The sequence below is a fragment of the Leucopleurus acutus genome, assembly GCF_964270905.1.
Source record: "Leucopleurus acutus genome assembly, chromosome: 3".
Taxonomy (NCBI): Eukaryota; Metazoa; Chordata; class Mammalia; order Artiodactyla; family Delphinidae; genus Leucopleurus; species Leucopleurus acutus.
In genome coordinates, this window is record NC_139145.1 from 12,160,911 (window position 1) to 12,174,484 (window position 13,574).

General features: G+C 53.7%; 2 protein-coding genes across 2 annotated transcripts; one reads left to right on the plus strand and one right to left on the minus strand.

Moving 5' to 3' along the window:
• Nucleotides 1-2,114: 2,114 nt before the first annotated feature.
• Nucleotides 2,115-3,337, plus strand: INSL3 (insulin like 3; the record flags this gene model as incomplete). Its single annotated transcript, XM_082835623.1, has 2 exons — nt 2,115-2,304; nt 3,126-3,337. 2 exons carry the CDS (start codon nt 2,115-2,117, stop codon nt 3,335-3,337), a joined length of 402 nt encoding a protein of 133 aa, XP_082691749.1.
• Nucleotides 3,338-7,187: 3,850 nt separating this feature from the next.
• B3GNT3 (UDP-GlcNAc:betaGal beta-1,3-N-acetylglucosaminyltransferase 3) lies at nt 7,188-11,330 on the minus strand (the record flags this gene model as incomplete). Its single annotated transcript, XM_082836523.1, is given in 9 exon segments — nt 7,188-7,363; nt 7,366-7,421; nt 7,423-7,489; nt 7,492-7,741; nt 7,746-7,775; nt 9,479-9,959; nt 9,961-10,096; nt 11,141-11,207; nt 11,289-11,330. Coding segments are annotated over 9 exon segments (1,305 nt in total).
• Between the last annotated feature and the right edge of the window lie 2,244 nt (nt 11,331-13,574).

A 13,574-nucleotide genomic window follows, 5' to 3' on the forward strand; every position in this document is an offset into this window, starting at 1 on the left:
TGGGGGCTGGGCTGGGCACAGAGGGGACTCTGGGAGTGTTTGTTGAATGAATAAAGAAGTTCAGTGAAAAGGATGGTTTGTTGCTGGACTTGGGCAATGGGGATCCTTGTGGGGGTGTGAGCTGGGGAGGAATGTGCTTAGGGCTGGGGGATAGAGACCCTTGGGGGCCACAATGGGAGCCTCAGGGCAGGCTGGGGGAGGAGAGACAGGAGGATGGGGCCCTCGAGGACAGAAGCCCTCCCCCAGCCCCAGCTGCTGGCCTTGGCACTGTCCTGTGGAACTGATTACAGGCTCTTGGTGGGTGGAGGGAACAGGCTGCTCTAGTGGGGGCCAGAGAGCAAGGCCTGGTTGGGAGGGTTAGGCTATGGGGAGGGGTCCAACATTAGTGGGGGCCAAACCAGTCCCTCGTTTGCTCAGCACTGCTGGAAAGATTTGGAGAGTGACAGAGACAGAGAGAGAAAGGCCAAGAGAGACTCAAGAGAGAGACAGAGGGAGCAGGGGAGAGACAGAGACAGAGATCTCTATGCCTACTGTCGTAGCCTGCTTTGGTGAAAAGGGGGAGGGGCTGCAAGGCAGGGTTTTCAGCTCAGGGTCTCACCCGCGTTGGGTTGAGTAACCTCCCTCTCTGCCAGTTTCCCTCCTTGGTAAAACTGGCATCCAGACTGGCACCTGGTAGAGGCCCTCCATCCCCTGCCCAACCCAAGGAGACCCTGGTGTGGGAGAGGCAGAACCGACCAAGACTCGCAGCCCCAGTGACCTTGGGCAAGTGTGGGGGTCTCCTCTCTGAGCCTCAGTTTCCTTATTTGTCCACTAATAAGGACAACAAGGTTCTGAATGGCCCTGGTCTCCGTTGGTTGGATGCCCACTGCCACCATCCCATGGAATTATTATTTCTCAGTTTATCTATTTCTCCTCTTTAAAATGGTTAAAAAATAAAGACTCCTCAACCAGTGGTCCCCCTGGGAGAGATACGCCCAAGGCCCTGGCCCAGGGAGAGAGAACATGGCTGTTTTGTATGGATCTCGGCCTATCAATAATCAATGTTGGGCTTCCCTGGTGGCACAGTGGTTAAGAATCCGCCTGCCAATGCAGGGGACACGGCTTCGAGCCCTGGTCCGGGAAGATCCCACATGCCGCGGAGCAACTAAGCCCGTGCACCACAACTACTGAGCCTGCGCTCTAGAGCCCGCGCGCCACAACTACTGAGCCCGTGCGCCACAGCTACTGAGCCTGCCCTCTACAGCTCGCGAGCCACAACTACTGAGTCCATGCGCCACAACTACTGAAGCCCGCGCGCCTAGAGCCCGTGTTCTGCAACAAGAGAAGCCACTGCAGTGAGAAGCTCGCGCACCGCAATGAAGAGAAAGCTGCCGCTCACCGCAACTAGAGAAAGCCCGCATGCAGCAACGGAGACCCAATGCAGCCAAAAAATAAAATAAAATTTAAAAATTAATTAATTAAAAAAAAATCAATGTTGTGGCTGGACCGGCCCTTGAGTTCTTATTATGACTGAAAGATGCCATTCAGCAACAACCATCAGGAAACTTTGAGAAAATAAAGGTTTATTACTTATAAATTACACAGCACACCTGGAAATTACACAGCACTCCCGGGGCCACAGAACAAGGTCCTGGGTAGAGAGAGCAGTGTGGGTCTGGGGTCCTGCTTTCCCTGGGGTCAAGGGTGGGAGCCTAAGAGTTCGTGGGCTCACTCTTTATTGGTGAATTTAACATAGGTTGGAATTTAAAGCATAGGAAGAGAAAACAAAACAAGCAACCAAGTGGCCCAAGTGGTCAGTGACTGCAATCAGCTGAGATGTGTAAAACAAAGGTGCCTCAGCGGGAGGAGGTGGCCTGGCCCTTTACCTAGTCACATTTATTGGGGAGCCATCTATGAAGCCAATGCCTCCGCAATCAAACGTTGTCAGGCACTCATATCATAAAAAAAAGGAAACCCAATTATCAGGGGCTCCAGTATGCTTGCCCTGACCCTGCCCTTGACCTTCTCCCTGGACCATCCTGCAGGAATGCTCTTTCCCCCTCCAAGGCTCCCAGCTGGGGCGGGCCAGCGCCTATAAGGGGGATCCCCGCTGGGGCCCGTTGCCTCCCGCAGCCATGGACCCCCGTCGGCTCACCTGGGCGCTGGTGCTGCTGGGCCCGGCCTTGGCGCTCGCCCTAGGCCCTGCCCTCGCCCAGGAATCACCCGAGAAGCTGTGCGGCCACCACTTCGTGCGCGCGCTGGTGCGGCTGTGCGGGGGCCCGCGCTGGTCCCCCGAGGATGGGCGACCTGTGGCCGGCGGCGACCGTGAGTAGGGGCGGGCGAGGACTGTGCTGTGAGGTCTCTGGGGCCGGGCGTGGGGCAGGTGCATGCAGACGGGTTTGCATGCATGTTCTGGGGTCCACCTGCCGGCTGCGCGGGTGTGTGCAAGTCCACGGGGGATGCGCCCCCTGCCAGGAGCGGGAATCAGGGCGCGGCGAGTGACGTGAGCGAGTCTGAACAAGTGCGTAGCCAGATCAGATCCTGTCTTTATTTACAGTGTCAATATTTTGATCTTCAGGAATTTCTGCATGCATTTTAATTTTAAAATATTCCGTGACAGTATGTTTGATCTTGGTTGTTGAGGTTTTTTGGCGCCCCCTTAAAATCGTGGGCTCCAGGCCCGAGCCTGGCTCTCTTCACCCTAGTCCCGGCCCTGGTGCAGGGAGTATCAAACAGCTCTGTGTACAACGTCTGTTACATGCGTGTGTGTCCTGTGTGTGTGACACGGGTACAGATGGGTGTGCAGAGGTGCGCAGGGAAGTGAGAGGGGCTATGAGGCTGTGCGCCTGCATCTGTGTGTACATGTATACGTCGTATGTCACCCCTTCTGTCATCTGCTCTGTGAAGTGTCTGTGCCTTCTTACCATAGGTGACACGTGGGAGTGTGCATAGCTGGGGACTTAAGTGAGGTGTGGGTCGAGACTGCACACATCCGGATGGGGGATTCAATCTGTGCCTGGTATACACTGGGCACTCAATAAATGTTTACTTTCTGTTTCTGTGCATGATGAGTGGAGGCTGTGTGTGCAGTGTGAGTGGGGTCCTCTGGGGTCCCCCCTCTATGCTGAATTCCTCCCTGTCCCCAGGTGAGCTGCTACAGTGGCTGGAAGGACAACATCTCCTCCATGGGCTGATGGCTAGTGAGGACCCCGTGCTGGTACTCGCCCCACAGCCCCTGCCCCAGGCCTCTCGCCATCACCACCACCGCCGCCACCGGGCAGCTGCCACCAACCCTGTCCGTCACTGCTGCCTCAGTGGCTGCACCCGGCAAGACCTGCTGACCCTCTGTCCCCACTGAACCCTCCTGGGGTGTGGTCTTGGGGAAGCCCGAGACCCACAGGGGTCCGGTCTGGTGAACTCCTAATGCCACACAGCACCATGAAGCCCCATGTCTGGGGGGGACTTTGTTGATTACCTCCTAGGACAAGGCGCTCACCACCTCACCGAGGCCACCTGTCCTCTGGGGGGCCAACTGAGGAAAACACCGGATCCCAAACCTGGCTTGGAGGATCCTTGGTTTCGTGGAGATGCCAGACACCTGTTCTCAAATGTTCTCACCTCAGAGGAGCCCCAGTTACCCCGCTCCCTGCATTTGACACCCCTCTTGCTGTCTTATCAATAGTAAATAAATAAGATGCCTACAGAATCTGAAGAAACTTTTTGCATTTTCTCAAGAAAAAGGCACAAGCCTGGGTCAGCCTTTGTGTGGAATTGTCCTCTGGCAGCCGTGGACCCACCAACACTTCCAGAAACTTAATAACAATTGGAGAATCATCACAATAAAAAGTGGGGAAACTGAGGCCAAGGGAGCTGGCTGCTTGCCAAGGTCAGACAGGGAGGGAATGGTCAAGTTCAGGATTCGAATCCAGGTCTCCGTCATGGCTCACGGGGGGCCTTAACCTCACTGAACGTCCAACACAACACATGAATGTCTGAATGAGTCACAGTGGACTTTTTTTTTTTTTTTTTTGGTGGTGCTGTGGGGCTTGTGGAACCGTAGTTCCCTGACCGGGGTTTGAACCCATGCCACGTGCAATGGAAGCGTGGAGTCCTAACCACTGGACTGCCAGGGAATTCCCCTCACAGTGGCTATTTAGTGATCCAACTCTCACCATTCTTTTCACTTGCATCCTCCTTTCATCCTGAGATAGGAACTGTATTTGACCCTCTTGAAAAAAATGCTCGGGCGTTTGACTATGTGATCTGTTCACATGTGTATTAGTTTCCTAAGGCTGCTGGAACAGCCACAGACTGGGTGACTTAAAACAGTAGAAACTTATTCCCTCCCAGTTTTAGAGGTCAGAAGTCAGAAATCAAGGTGTTGGCAGGGTTGATTCGTTTTGAAGGGCTCTGAGGAAGATTCTGTCCCCCTGCCTCTCTCAACTCTGGGGGGGCTACTGGCAATTCTTGGCTTGTAGGTGCGTCACTCCAAGCTCTGCCCCCATTTTCACATCGTCTCCTTTTCCATGTCTTTCTGTGTGTTCATTTCTGTCTCTTCTAAAAGCACTCTCATTGGATTCAGAGCCCACCCTAATCCAGGATGATCCTAGCTTGATCCTTACCTTAATTACATCTGCAAAGACTCTATTTCCAAATAAGGCCATATTCTGAGGTGCCAGGTGGATGGGAACTTTTGTGAGACGCTATTCAACACGGTGCAGCAGGGGAGTAGCACTCTTTCCTGAGGGCAATGGGGAGACACAGAAGGTGTTGGAGCAGGGGCAGGATGAGATCACATCTACCTGGTAGAAACCCCTGCAGCCCCTGCCTCATCCAGGCCTGCCTCCTCTGGCTTGGAGGCTGCCTCAGCCTCCACCTTCCCTTTCAACAGTCTCCATGGCAGCTGCAGGGCTTCTTAAAACTTAAAAATCAATCATGTCGGGACTCCCCTAGTGGCTCAGTGGTTAAGAATCCGCCTGCCAATGCAGGGGACATGGGTTTGAGCCCTGGTCCGGGAAGATCCCACATGCCGTGGAGCAACAAAGCCAGTGCACCACACCTACTGAGCTCGCGTGCCACAACTACTGAAGCCCGTGCGCCTAGAGCCCATGCTCTGCAGCAAGAGAAGCCACCACTATGAGAAGCCCGCGCACCACAACCAAGAGTAGCCCCTGCTTACCGCAACTAGAGGAAGCCCGTGTGCAGCAAAGAAGACCCAACGCAGCCATAAATAAATAAATAAATAAAATTAATCATGTCATTTCCTTGCTCCAAAGATGCCGTAGCCCTCAGAACAACACCCTCTCTCCTCACCCAAACCCACAAGGCCCCATGTGACTAGTTCCTGTGATCTCCTGTCCCCTCTCCCTCCATCTCCTCCTTACCCACCTCCAGTCACAGCTTCCTGGCTGCAATTTAAATGCTCTCAGATCGGCTCACCTCAGGGCCTTTGCATATGCTGTATCCTCTGCCTGGAACATCCTCCTCCCAATTCTTCCCAAGGCCATAACCTCCTCCTTCAGGCCCCATCTCTGCAGTCCCAACCTCGACTTCCTTCCTGGCTAGCGCCCGTCCCCAACACCGTGTGTCCAATTACCTCATTTAAATTCTCCTCAAAGTTCTTACCACTTCTGGTAACTTCCTGTTTCACTGTTCACAGGTTTGTGTCCTCACTATAAGGTGGGTCAGTGCCCACTGACCTTTCCCATGGGGCTGGGAGGAGGAGTACAGGGGAAGGTGTGTAGCACACAGTAGGTGCACAATAAATACTTAAAGAGGGGACACAAGGAGTGGGACAGAGGACAGTAGAGCTGTAGTCCCAGTGAGAGGAGGTGAGCCCGGGGAAGAGAGGGGAGGCTGTGTGGTGGCGGGGCGGGATTCAGAAGGAGCCTTGCCAGAAGCAGGTGGGTCCAGCATCCCCTGCAGCTAGGAGCAGTATCACCGCTGTGCCTCTCTCTCCGGAGCCTGCCATCAAGCTGGCAGTGAGAATCAGTCTGCAGGGGGGAATGTAAGCTGAGGGCAATAGGGAGCCATGGAGGGTGCGTGTGGGGGAGCAGGGGAGGATGATATGAGATCTGCCTGAGAGAAGCTTCCATAGCCTCTACTTCATCCTTGCCCTATTTTACTGGTGTATATTTTCTTCTGGAAGTGAGATTTTAAGGATGAATGTAGACTGATCTGAGTTAAAACTTGTAAATCACTTAAAAAAACAAACAAAAAAAGACCTCTAAGTCTTTGCAAAACATTTTATTCCCTGAGGACCTGGTCTCCAGTCCTCACTCTGCTGTGTGAAGCCCCCTTTGCCACTGCCCCAATCCCTGTGAAGCCTGTCTCAGACACCTGTCCGAGGGTGGCAGGGCTGGGGGGGTCACCAGTTCACTTGGATCTCCCCAGTCTGAGAGACACACAGGGGTGGGGGCCAGTCCTGGGTCCTGAGAACTTAGGGTTTCCCAAGGACCTGAATATCCCCCTTCTCTGGGCACTAAGGTGTGTGCGCTGGCCTTGGGCCCAGGGAAGACCCCTCTTGCCCCAATACTCTCTCCTGTATTGTTGGGGAGCACCAGTGTGGGGCTGGGTCCTGTCAGGGACTCCAGAAACTCTGAGCTCCCATAGCCTGAGACAGATAGCTCCCTCCCTCCTCTGCCCATTGTTTCCACCATTAGAGTGCTTGAAGCCACAAGCAGGGAGGGGGCGGTCCCATTCCCAGACTCTCTGGCCCCTCCCACCATCTGAGGGGTCCAAGATCCAGGGAGGGGTGGAGAACAGAAACCCTCTCTTCCCAGCTGAAAAATCCTTCTTGCTTCGGCTGCATGTGGACCCAGGTGTCCTCAATTGGCCTTGAACCATTGCAGGAATTCACCCACCGTCGCAGGTTCACAACCAAGGAGAGGCTGGTCACTGCTTAAGCTTTAGCCCATGATCAAGGTCAGGGCTAGGAAGTGGGACATGGAAAAGGGATGGATGCAGCAGCAGCAGCTGGGGCCCTAGCAGAAGTGCTTCTGCCATTAGCTGACATGGAAAGAGATGGTCCTTCCTGCTGAGAGTCTAGGGAGGATGATGGAACACGGTCTAGGCAGTACTAGGTGAGTTTTGAAGGATGTGTAGGAATTCACCAGCCAGACTCATCCAACCTCCCTGGTACTCTCCTAGGTCCTTCCCACTTAGGAGGACAAAGGTCTCAGCTTCCGGGGAGGAAGCTGCTGCCCTTTCTATGGGGATGGAGACAGTAGCCTCGAGGCTGGGGGCCCTGACTCCACCTCTGTGTAGATCTGTGTCCGCTTGTCACAGGTGAGGTTGGGCTGGTTCAGCGCGTCCCACGTGAGCAGCATCTCGTAGGGCAGGAAGCGGTGCACCAGCGGCAGCTCTCGGTAGAAGCAGGGGTCGAGGAGGACAGGCAGCTGGAGGGGGCCTGAACACCGGCCGTGAGGATACCACTGTGTGAGGCCCTCCTGCTTTTGGCACATGCCCAGGAAGACATCATCAATGGGGAAGAGGTCCAGGGCGGGGGTGTGTGGCACAGGGCGGTGGCTGTGAAGCGGGACAGTAGGAAGCCACCACCCCTGCAGTAGGGCGGGTAGTGTTCCTCCTCTGTCACCACCTTCGGCACATAGTACTTGCTCCAGGGAAGGCGGACGGGGCACACACTGTGGGTCAACTGCCCCACAGAGAGGTGGTGGTCAGGGTTGTTGCCCTGAAGGTAGGTGACCACGTTGTCTGGGTGGGCAAAGACGTCATCATCCCAGGCGAGCATAAAACTGGCATGTGCACCATGTCTTCTGCCACTGTAGGAAGAGCACCTGCAAGGGGGGGTGGACAGGGCACACGGGCTTGATGTCTGGGGCCATCAGCTTTGGGTCCCTGTTGGCCACCCCAGCCCAGTGAGGCCAGGCAAGGATGTGTTTTCCAGTCAGGCTATTCTGGGTTAAAGGACTCACTCTGTGGCCCTTTGCAACCAACTGCCCCTCTCTGTGCCTCAGTTTCCAACTTTCCAGACAGGACACATCATGGGAACTACCTCCAGGAGTGTTGGGGATCTACAGAGATGATGCTCCGTAAAGCACCGAGAAGTGCTTGAAAATTGTCACATTTACATTTATTGCTATTCCTTCTGACTCTGCCTTGCCAAGCACTACCATTAAATAATTACTTGTATGACTGTTATATAACATCTACCTCCCCCACCAGACTCTGGGGTCCCCCTGGGTGGGAGCTGTGTCTCTCCTATGTGCCATCTCTTCGGCACCCATTATGGGGTCAATACTTTGTAGGCACTGGATTCATGTTTGTCAAGTTGATGTTTATCACATGCTTTTGTGCTCTGTGTTAAGAATGTGGCATGTGGGCTTCCCTGGTGGCACCGTGGTTGAGAGCCCGCCTGCCGATTCAGGGGACATGGGTTCGTGCCCCGGTCCGGGAAGATCCCACATGCCACTGAGCGGCTGGGCCCGTGAGCCATGGCCGCTGAGCCTGCGCGTCCGGAGCCTGTGCTCCACAACGGGAGAGGCCACAACAGTGAGAGGTGTATGGCAAAAAAAACCAAAACAAAACCAAAAAAAACCAAAGAACGTGGCATGTTAAGAGGTTCTGGGCCCTCTACCCACCTCGGCTTCAGTTACCTCCATAACTTTGGCTGCATGCTAGGCACTGTACTCAGTGCCTGCTCTACCTTGAATCCTTCATACAGTTTTAAGAGGCAGGTGTGGTCTTCAATCCCATTTACAGATGAGGAAATAGAGGCTCTCCAGAGAAAGTGCCTTGAGCAAGGTCATACAACAGAGAAGGTCTGTTGCTCAAAGTCTTGAACCCAGACCTGTCTGTACTTACTATGAGCAGGAACCTGCACTGGGCCCCTTTCAACTTGTGTCTCTACTCAGCTTACTCCATCCCCACCCTCCACATCCTGGGTAGGTCCTTGGAGCCTTCAATTCCTCCTCTGAGCATGGGCCAGTTTCTGTCTACCTCTCATGGTTTCTTTTCCATCAGAAAGGTCTTTGTTGAGTATCTTCCACACAGACCTGGGCCTCATGGGGAGACAGAACCAGAACAAAGAAATAAGATGTGTTCTGTCCAGCGCTCCCCATGCACCATTGCCAATGTTATCTGAGCACCTGGCACTGGTCCGGGTGCCTTATGAATATCACCTCATGTAATCCTCACAGCAGCCCTCAGAGGTGGGTGAGTTCAATTAATATCCCGTTTCCCTGATGAGCAAACTGACGCCCAGAGAGGCGAATGATCGTCCATGGCAAACAGCAGATAAGCAACAGAGTCTGGATTTGAGCCCAGGTCATCAAGGCTTGGAAAGCCAGGCTTGGAAGTCCTTTCTCCCTGCCTCCGTTGGACAAAGAAGACTTCGGATCACCATGAGGACAGGGGCGAGGTTGGGGCGAGGTTGATGGGAGTTTCTGGTCCCCAGAGCTCCTCAGAGGAGGTGGTAGCAACTTTGGACAGGAAGGAGAGGTGGCCCCAATCGCGTGACACCCTCCCTCCCCCAGCCCACCTGTTTGAGCGTGAGGTTGAAGAATGAGTCGTAGAAATCCCACTGCAGGATGTCACCGTGCATCCACGCCTCCATGGCCGACAGCCGGTTGACCTTGCGCGTCTCCAGTGGGTTGGGGTCCGTGCCCACGAGGAAGAGGCGGCGCAGCTGGACGCCGTGCACCTGGCGCTCACGGCCCCACCTGAGCCACACCAGCTCCCGGTGCTCGTAATTGCTGGGCGAGGACTTGATCACCAGCAGCAGAAAGGTTGGCTGCACGCACTTGTCAGGCGGCACGTCCTGGAGCAGCACGATGTCGCGGCAGTGTTTGTACAGCAGGAAGTTGCGGATGTGCTGCTGCTGCCTGGTGAAGTCCGGCAGGGCGGCCATGGAGGAGTTGGCCAGGCAGGGGGCAGGCGGTGGGCGGGAGGGTGGCGAGGGCCAGACCAGAGCCACGGGGGTGCCCGGTGGCTCCTTCAGGCCTGGGCAGGTGGGTGGTGACCTGCAGATTGAAGAGAAGGAGGAGGGTGAAGGTGCCCAGAGCCACAGCCAGGCCCAACTCTGTCCGCAGGTGCCGAGAACACCTCATTCTGGTCCGCCTGAGTTTGGGATTGGTCCGAAGAGACCCCTGGGCAGCTCCTGCAGACAACAACACTCACTGAAGATGCCTGAAGATGCCAGATGGGCCAAGCACTTTTCCAGAGCTACCTGTGGACCTCAACACCTGGTTGCAGCCCTACGGTTGCTCAAGTTGGAAAAATACTGAAATTCACCCCCAGAGATTCCCCCGGCTCCCACCTCCTCCAGTACCCCATGTTGGCTCTGACTGTTGCCCAGGTCCCACCGGGGATCAATAGTTACAGAGAAAACAGGCATGGAGATGCCAAGGTGAGCCTCCCAGATTCAGTGTGCCCAGAATCCCACCCCCCCACCCAAGCTGGTCCTCTTTACGTCCCTCTCTCAGAGATGGCCCAGGAGCCTCCCCGAGAGAGGCAGAGATCTCCCTTTTTAGCAGTTGAGAGCTGCTGGGATCCTTCCTGCTTCCCTTTTCACTTGCTCCTCCAGGAAGCTCTGAGCTTCTGGGACTCTGATATAACCGTCACTCATTCTTCTTGACTATTTTTAATGGTCCTGTGAGCTGAGCGTGGGCCCTGGCTCTTCACAGAACCCTCAGGCCCAGCATGTCTCAAACAAAGCTATCTTCCTTGGCAAACTCCTCTTCCTCCTTTAAAACCCATCTCAAATGATCCATTCTCTGGGTAGTCCTCTTGGACCTCTCAGGAAGAGTCCTGGTCTCCTATTTAGCCCTGTCTCCCTCTCTGGCTAAGTCACTGAAACAGGAGGGAAGGGGGCAGGGCACAACCTTTGAAAGAATGACATAGCCCACAGACATGACATAAACTGATTAGAACCAGATGGCTCCAGGATGGCAGACAAGTCAACTTCCACTAGACCTTGAGCCTCAGTATACACTCACTGTTAACACATCAGCAAGCTAAATGACACTATAGGCACCATGACAGTTCCAAGACCTACCATAAGGATCAAAAAGTGGGCGGTGGCCCAATTCTTGGAAATCCCCGCCCTTTCCTCTAATAGCTGAATACTCCTCCCACTCATTACCCTATAAAATTACCCACCCCTATAAAAACTGATAACCCCATACCCTGGTGCCTTTCTCACCTGATATGGTGTGTGATCTCAGTAGGAAGACTGTGGGTTTTGGCCGGGTTCGAGTCCAAGTGTCAGTCTGGGTTCAGGCTGGGTTCGAGTCCCAGCATGTGGTTTCAAGTCCCGATCTGAGGTGTACGGTTTCATCATGATCTCTAACTTTTTCGTCCCAAGACTGGGGGCTTCTTGAGGGTCCTGGCATTGCCCAGCATGAGGCAAACACATGGGGGAAGCAGAGAGTGTCTGAATGAATGAATTTATGAATAAAAGTAAATTCATTAAGTTTCTCTCTGGCACACTTGTTTTGGGTGGGGGGGGGGTATGAAGTAGAAAAGAAGAGCTTTATTGCTTTGCCAGGGAAAAGGGGGAAGCAGCAGGCTCGTGCCCCTCAAAACTGTGTGTCCCAACCCAGGAGGATTTGGCAATGGTTCAAGGGCAGGGCTGCTGATATGGATTAGGGTGTGTGCAGAGCCTGCACTCCTTTAATCTGGTCTCAGGTGGTCTTTTCTGGAGTGAAGAATGCTAACATTTTCCATTTGTTGGGGGTTTTAGTTCTGGTCTCAGGATTTAACAAAGCTCAGGTTCTTGATGTCTCTGTCACAAAGAATTCAGTGAGAGACAAAGTGATAGGTAAGAAGTGGATTTATTTAGAGAGAGACACACTCGACAGAGTGTGGGCCATCTCAGAAGGCGAGAGCAGCCTGGCACACTCTAATTTATCCATCGCCTGAAGATTTCCTTTCCCATATGTAGGCAGAGCCTTTGGTCTCCTGTCCAGATCCCTTTCCCAGGCTTCCCTGGACTCCCTCAATGTCATTTTGTCTGGAAAGGTGGTATCTGTGCTGTGTTCCAGCCCTAAATTTGAAGATCTATCTTCCAGCGCAGCATGAAAATGCCAGATTAGACCCAAGGCAGAACTTACCAATTCAGTAAACACTTATTGTCTCACCTCAGAGAGGCACCCTCTGGAGTCCAACTCCTGGGTTTAAATCCCAACTCCATCACTCCCTGGCTGTGTGCCCTCCATACGTAAGGTCTCAGTTTCCTCAGTTATAAAGGAGGCATCTGAGCAACTCACTAGGTTGTGCAGGTGTGAAGGGAGTTCTCGGCACCTGGTACCTAGTGGGTATTCAACAAGTATTTGTTGAATGAATATGCGAACCCCAGCACTTACCTAAGATTGCCTCAGGATGTCTGTGCTCATCTGGGGTCTCCTCGCTCTCCCCTCTGGCACCTGAAACACTGTGGGGTAGTCAGTGGATTCTATTAGGCCCCTCGAGCTCCAAGCAACCCCACCCAGCAATTGCCTGGGAGCAAGAAGAGAGTAGTTTCCCATTTTATCTAGAGCCACAAATGGGTGCTGGGGCTGGGCACAGAGGCTCCCTCCCTGATCCATGAGGCCATTTCCCCAACGTACCCATCACTGTCTTTGCACACTGCCTGGCCAAGGTCTCTCCAGCCATGTGTCTCCCCAAAATGGGGCTCAGATCCCACTCCACAGGTTCTGCTGTGTGACCTTGGGAAAGAAGCTTGACCTCTCTGAGCTTCAAAGTAAAATGGGAATTAACCCTATGTAAAAGTGTGGTTGGGATTTTAACCTCAAACATGCTGAGCACGGTCCTGCCTCAGGACCTTTGCACAGGTTGTTTCCTCTGCCTGATTCTCCAGATTTCTATACAACTCCCTCCTCCCCCTCCTTCTTGTCTTTGCTCAAATGTCCCCTTCTCAGGAACACCTCCTCAGGACACACCATCGCACTGGCAGCCCTGATCCCCCACCCTAGCCTACCTTTTCTTTCTTCCACAGCACTTTTCACCTCCTAAAATAAAAACTTAAAAACTGGGGCTTCCCTGGTGGCACAGTGGTTAGGAACCCACCTGCCCGTGCAGGGGACACAGGTTCGAGCTTTGGTCTGGGGAGATCCCACATGCCGCGGAACAACTAAGCCCGTGTGCCACAACCACTGAGCCTGCACTCTAGAGCCCACGAGCCACAAGTACTGAAGCCCGCGCGCCTAGAGCCCGTGCTCCACAATAAGAGAAGCCACCGCAGTGAGAAGCTGGCACACCACAGCAAAGAGTAGCCCCCGCTCGCCGCAACTAGAGAAAGCCCGCGCGCAGCAACGAAGACTCAACGCAGCCAAAAATAAATAAATAAATAAATTTTAAAAACCTTAAAAAATGTACTGCTTCTCATCTACCTTCCTCACCAGAATACAGGCTCCATGCAATAAGTCTTATTCATCATTTTATCCCCAGCCCCTAGAACTGTGCTTGGTGCAGAGTAGGCGCTCAGTAAATGTGTGTTGAATGAATGAATGAACAAACGAATGCTGGGATGCCACAGCATCTGAAAAAATATTGACTCTTGGGACTTCCCTGGAGGTCTGGTGGTTAGGACTCCGTGCTTCCATTGCAGGGGGCACGGGTTCGATCCCTGGTCGGGG